The sequence below is a fragment of the Austrofundulus limnaeus genome, unplaced genomic scaffold (assembly GCF_001266775.1).
Source record: "Austrofundulus limnaeus strain Quisiro unplaced genomic scaffold, Austrofundulus_limnaeus-1.0 Scaffold478, whole genome shotgun sequence".
In the NCBI taxonomy this organism is placed as follows: Eukaryota; Metazoa; Chordata; class Actinopteri; order Cyprinodontiformes; family Rivulidae; genus Austrofundulus; species Austrofundulus limnaeus.
Window position 1 is genome coordinate 92,856 of NW_013952880.1, and position 6,425 is coordinate 99,280.

The 6,425-nt window shown below is 41.1% G+C and overlaps 2 protein-coding genes across 3 annotated transcripts in view; one reads left to right on the forward strand and one right to left on the reverse strand.

Annotated features, from left to right (window-relative positions):
- Positions 1 to 6,425, reverse strand: part of fgd (faciogenital dysplasia) — a 90,305-nt gene that overhangs the window by 4,648 nt on the left and 79,232 nt on the right. For both annotated transcript variants that reach the window (XM_014025469.1, XM_014025471.1), the window contains exons 13-15: positions 5,239 to 5,269; positions 1,457 to 1,561; positions 959 to 1,012 (exon numbers count right to left, since the gene is read on the reverse strand). In XM_014025469.1, the coding sequence (XP_013880923.1) occupies positions 959 to 1,012; positions 1,457 to 1,561; positions 5,239 to 5,269 (190 nt within the window). The remainder of the gene's footprint in view (positions 1 to 958; positions 1,013 to 1,456; positions 1,562 to 5,238; positions 5,270 to 6,425) is intronic.
- Positions 1,568 to 3,755, forward strand: LOC106529941 (E3 ubiquitin/ISG15 ligase TRIM25; the record flags this gene model as incomplete). The annotated part of the gene is given in 1 exon segment (XM_014025472.1): positions 1,568 to 3,755. A coding segment is annotated over 1 exon segment (1,168 nt), but the record flags the coding sequence as incomplete, so codon positions are not given.

The following is a 6,425-nucleotide window of genomic DNA, read 5'->3' on the forward strand; positions in this document are numbered from 1 at the left end:
CACACACACACACTCCACCCATGACTCCTGCAGGCTCTCAGGTGAAAGTGAAACTGTCTGCGGAGCTCCTAACATTAGTTTTCACTCAGTGAAGCTCTTTTCAGATTAAAAATACCTTTGAGGAAACGTACTTTCAGATACCAATTAAACTGCATCATGGCAGCTCCCCCCAATGGGTGAGACAGAAGCGGAAGGTGGTTCTTAAAGTGACAGAGGCCAATTTCAAGGCATTTAGAAGAGAAAGGGATGAGAAGATAAGTTTATTTTCTATTTAAACATAAAAACAGCATTTTAATAACAACTAAAGGTGACATAGATACATTATTATGGTATAGTATTTAAATATATGCCTGAGAAACACATAATATTGCCCCTTTAAACTATTTAAATCCCAGGTTGGATTGCAGAAAAACTCAGACAACTAACACTGCAGAAATGAATTTCATTCACTGACTTTTATATTCTTATAAGTTGAGTCTGATCAAACCTTGTAAATGACATTCTCTCAGAGTGTGTGTTTAAGACTTAGCGACCATCACACGAAACTTCAGCTTAATATTTGTAAATCTGACTGAGTTACGGTCATCTCTGTGTCTGTTAACTGTGGTGACCATCTGGATCTGAGCTGACTGGAAAAGATGATGACTTCCTGAAGTTATGAGTGAGGTACTGCTGGAGTGTACCAAGTCCTTATGGACTTTCCTGCAGTCCACAAATGCCACTCACTGAAAGCATCTTTGGAACCTCATGAAGCAAGATGTGAAACAGAGACTGAATAAAGACTGGGAAAACACACATCGTGGTAAACGTGCTTCATCCTGTTCTGATTCGTGGTTTTAAATGTGTGTCATGTTTTTAAATTGAGAATTATTATTCCAATGTGTAGTTTCTGAATGAGACTGAATCCAACTCAGTGAAGCGTCACAAGATGTCTTTCTTCTTTTTCAAAGTTTCTTACCCTTTCATGTAGTCTTTCACCATCCGAGTCAATTGAAGTGTTAGACCAGGGACCCTGAGGGGAAAACTGAACAGTTAAAAAACACAACAAACAAAACACACACAGACACACAAAAACCTTCCTCCTGCATTAAAGCACCTCCACCACTAGATGTCAGCCTGAACCTGAGCTCCGCTCCCCTGTTTTGTGTCAAATAGCTGCTTGGCTAGAATCCAGCAAAGGTCAGCCCAAAGTGGGTAAAAGAAGATTCACAATAATTCTGTGTAAACTCTGACTTGTCCTTTCCCTATTAGGTCATCATCGAGCACAGTCTCTCAGATGTGGAAATAAAGAGCTCCTTTCTGTGAGTGTTGTGTCTGCGTCAAACTACCACATCCATAGATGGAAAAGCTCTCCGAGCAGACAAAGACGAGACTATGACAAAAATCAGCGGTGTCACGTGATTCGCTGCACAGCGTGACCCGCCGAGTGTGAGTCGTGTTGATGGGTGTGGCTTACCGGCGACTCCGGCACATGGTCATCTTCCCGAGAGAAGGAGCTGTTGAAGGCTTTATTGAATGTTTCGCTGTTTTGTTTGTGTCGCTCAATAGTGGCCTTGATCACCTGAGAGTCAGAAGAAAAGAGGAGAGATGGAGGGGGAAGAGGATGAAAACATGTTAGCATTTGGATACAGCCTAATGGAAAAGTGTCTGAACTCTATCTGTGGTGTTTTATTCTGGGCTTATAAACACATATATAATGCAATGCTGTGATGTTTTGTAATCTGTTAGTGCTCAGATTATATGTTAGGCAGGACTATCAGCCACCAACTCCACATTTTAGCTCATTTTATGTAAAACTGGCTGAATTACAGCCATTTTTGAGTCTTCTAAGGCTGATTAGTCATGGTGCTCATCTTAAATTATACTCTAAAACTTCATCAATGAAATAGTTATTTTTTTTGTTAAGAGTTATTGTGATAAGAAACAGACAGACAGGCAAACCCTGACTTTTACTTTAAACCTAACCATTACAAGCACCATTACGTATTTAGGACAAGGCTTTGGTCCTCGTAAGGACTGCTGATCCTGTAAAGGTAGGTGAGAATTCAAGAAAAGGTCCTAAAAAGCAACAAAAACAAGGGTCTGGTTTTTACTAGGCTACCAAAGAAAATGCTTGTTTTCTTCATACAGTTTAGGAAAAGTTTAAAGGGTTTATAAATGATGATAAACAAGAAGAAATTTAGTGAAGGTGTAATGGTTTAGTTCAATCCTGAACAGCTCAGTTAATGTTTTCTGTTCTTTTCATGTTCTTGTGYATAATCTCTGACAAATAAACATAAAATAATTAAAAAGCTGATTTAAAGACTGAMTGAACTTTTATTTTCTACATGTATAAACTCAGCTCCAGTGTTACAGAGCCTCCTGTGAAACTGATAAATAAGTAACACATTTTATTGATAGCACCTCCTCCTCCACTTCCTTCTGTCCAAGAGTTTCCTTGTTCCCTCCCCATCAGATCTAACATTTACTGATGAGTGTTACAGGCTGAGCCGCCTCACTCTCTGTACGAGCACATGATGTGTAGATCAGAGCTCACGCTGGTTTCTGTTATCAGGAAGTGAAACTACCACAGACACTGAGAGGTGAAATGGAGCAGAAAGGATTCCAGCTGAACACAGAGAGCTTCTCTTGTTCCATCTGTCTGGATCTACTGAAGGACCCGTTCACTGTTCTCTGTGGACACAGCTACTGCATCAAGTGTATCACCAACTTCTGGGATAAAGAGGATGAGAAGAATATTTACAGCTGCCCTCAGTGCAGGAGAAGCTTCACACCGAGGCCTGTTGTGGAGAAAAACATCCTGTTAGCAGCTTTAGTTGAGCGGCTGAAGACGACCGGACTTCAAGCTGCTCCTGCTGATCACAGCTACGCTGGACCTGAACATGTGGCCTGTGATGCCTGCACTGGGAGAAAACTCAAAGCCATAAAGTCCTGTTTGATGTGTTTGGTGTCTTACTGTGAGAAACACCTCCAGCCTCATTCTGAAATAGCTCAGTTCAAGAAACATCAGCTGGTGGAGCCCTCCAAGAAGCTCCATGAGAACGTCTGCTCTCGTCACGATGAGGGGATGAAGATGTTCTGTCGCAGTGATCAGCAGAGCATCTGTCACGTCTGCACGGTGGACGAACATAAAGGCCACGACATCGTCTCAGCTGCAGCAGAACGCAGCGAGAAGCAGAAGAAGCTGGAGGTGAGGCGAGAAATCATCCACCAGCGAATCCAGGAGCGAGAGGAAGACGTGAAGCTGCTTCAACAGGAGCTGGAGGCCATCAACGTCTCTGCTGATAAAAGCCTGGAGGACAGTGAGAAGATCTTCACCGAGCTGATCCGGGTCATCCAGGAAAGAAGCTCTGAGGTGAAGCAGCTGGTCAGATCTCAGCAGGAAACTGAGGTGAGTCGAGTCAAAGAGCTTCAGGAGAAGCTGGAGCAGGAGATGAGGGAGCTGAAGAAGGAAGATGCTGAGCTGATTCAGCTCTCACACACACAGGATCACAACCAGTTTCTGCACAACTACCCCTCAGAGTCAGCCCTCAGTCAGGCTCCACGCTCCAGGGTCAGTGTCCGTCCTCTGAGATACTTTGAGAACGTGACAGCAGCTGTGTTGGAGCTCAGAGACAAACTGCAGGACATTGTGAGAGACACCTGGACAAACATCTCACTGATGGTCACTGAGGTGGAGGTTTCACTGCCAAACCCAGAACCTAAAACCAGATCTGACTTCTTAAAATATTCACGTGACATCACACTGGATCCAAACACAGCAAATAAAAATCTGTGCTTGGCTAAGGGGAACAAAAAAGTGATTTTAACGAGCAAGCAACCTTATCCTCATCACCCAGAAAGGTTCACGTTATATCCTCAAATTCTGAGTAAAGAGAGTCTGACTGGACRTTGTTACTGGGAGGTGAAGTGGGGAGGACCAGGAGGAGGATGTTGTTATGTAGCAGTCGCATACAAAGATGCTGATAGAACAAACACTGTGTTTGGACATAATGATAAATCCTGGGCTTTGTGTTGTAATCCAAACCAAAATATATTATGTCACAACAAGATCAAAACACCGACCTCAGGTTGTAAGGTCTCCACAGTTGGAATGTACCTGGACCATGGAGCAGGTATCCTGTCTTTCTACAGCATCTCTGAGACCATGACTCTCCTCCACAAAGTCCAGACAACCTTTACTCAACCCCTACATGCTGGAATACAGCTTTACTTTGACTATGGAGACACAGCTGAGATCTGTAAACTGAAATAATTTTCTGTTTTTGTTTGTTGAGGGTTTCTTGTTGCGTTGCTTCAGAGATCAGCGAGTCAAACAGCAGGACATTACTGTCCCATAAACTCATGTTGTTCTTGTAGCTGAAGCTCTGGCTTGTTTCTGTTGAGTGCATTAAGTACATTAATCCATCTGCATTATATTTACCCTCCACCACATGGACATTTACAGAGAAATCACCAGATTTCTGATTAGAACATTTGTTTCATTGTTAGAATCCAGAAAATGTGCATATTATGGCAAAAATTATTCATCATTAAATGTGGATTTAACATTACTTTTATAAAGTTTGAAGTCCGTGCTGTCCAATCCAGCTCACTGTTTTTTACAGAAGCCATGTGAAAGCATCACAGCTTTGCCTATCTCAGAGTGTTAAAAGAAAAAAAATTCCTGTATCTGCATCGTGATCCGGAACATCACCAAAATTTAAAGGTGTGTTCCTTGGTCCAGTACCCACATGTGGTAAAAATGTCATGACAATCCGTCCACAAGTTTTTGAGTAATGTTGTCCACAGACAGAACAACAGACAGACATACTCGACCGAAAACATTACCTCGCCCTTGGCGGAGGTAGCAAAGCGCACACACACTGAGGAAATTACAAGATGGCACACCGTTCATTGAGGGGTGCGATAATGAATGCATCTCATTTTACTTTTCACTGCCTCAAAGCCTCTCTCATGCTCACACATCAAATCCTAAGCCCACTGGGTGAAAGGATAACTCCTCAGTCAAGTCAGCAAAATGTTTTAATCAGCTTTACTGAGCTATAATGAGCTAAATGAGCAACGGGGGGCTTCATTAAAAAAATGTAATGCTCAAAAAGCAAACAAACGCACTGAGAAAATACTTGCTAATTCCATTCTTTTATAAAGCAGAATAACCAAAGACATAAACCCACAGTGCTGAATGTGTGTTAGAGACCCAGATTGTGTGCGGGTGTGCAACTGTGTGACTCTTGCCTGAATCCAGTCTTCCTTCTCATCTGCTGTCCTGCAGGGCAAAAAAGATCTGAAATTATTTTATCTGGACACAAATTACATCTAAACACAATGAAATGGCTTTAGATAGCTAAAATTAGACACTGGAAATGGCATTTAAAGAATCCTCTTCTGTGTTTAATTAGGTAATAAGACATTATTAAAACAATGTGATCATAACTTCAAATTCAATTCAATTCAAAAAAAATTATTCACATTAAAAAAACAAAATAAAAACAAAAAAATGCACAAAACAAAATAAAAAGTAGCAGAAGAAGAATATATCTTATAATGTCTGCCCCTTTTATCCCCAGAATATATTCAAAGAAAACATAATTTACAAAACAATACAAATAAAAATAAAAACATCGCTGAAACAACAATTCATATAGCTTCACATTTTACTTTTCCATATATCTTCAAAAAAAACTAGCTTTTATCTGTCTCTTAAATATATACATAGATCTGGCCTTTTTAAGATTATCCTCCAGACCATTCTACAATCCTATACCCTGGATTAAAGTACATTTTTCTCTCAAGAATAACTGTTATGTTCTTTGCTAGCTTATGCAGCTAGTTAAGTAATTATGCTGCTTAGCTTAATAAAAATAAATGTCATTTTCTCTGTTTACTGTATTTAAATACAGTAAAATCTAGCTGGTTCAGTCAGTATTCTAATAATTAGTGCTGTGTAGCATCAATAAACAGGTTATTAGTTTCTTGTTCCGCTGCTCATCCAGCTACACGACAGCTAACGCTTGAGAATTTGAGTTACTGAGTTACTAAACTGGGATTATCTGATAAAATATGATAGTTTGGAGACTGTTTACAACTCCACTCTTAAGGGCTCGACACACGGGAGGCGATGTCGCTCGCTCTCCATTCATTTCCTATGGAGCCTGTGCGATGAGGCGACAATCGCTTGCCCTCCTCCAGATAAGCGACCGGCGAAAATAGTGCATGTGAAATTTCACGCTCGTACACGTAGACGTGCACACGCGAGCTTGCGACGTGACATATGAAAGTTGAAAAATGTTCAACTTTTGTCGCTGTCGCTTGGCGTAAAACCAATCAGCGAGGGTTTCATTGACTGACCAATGAGAGGAGAGTATGCTACACACTGCAGTTAGCTAACACTTTCACCAAGTGATTACTAAAAAGCTTTGTGG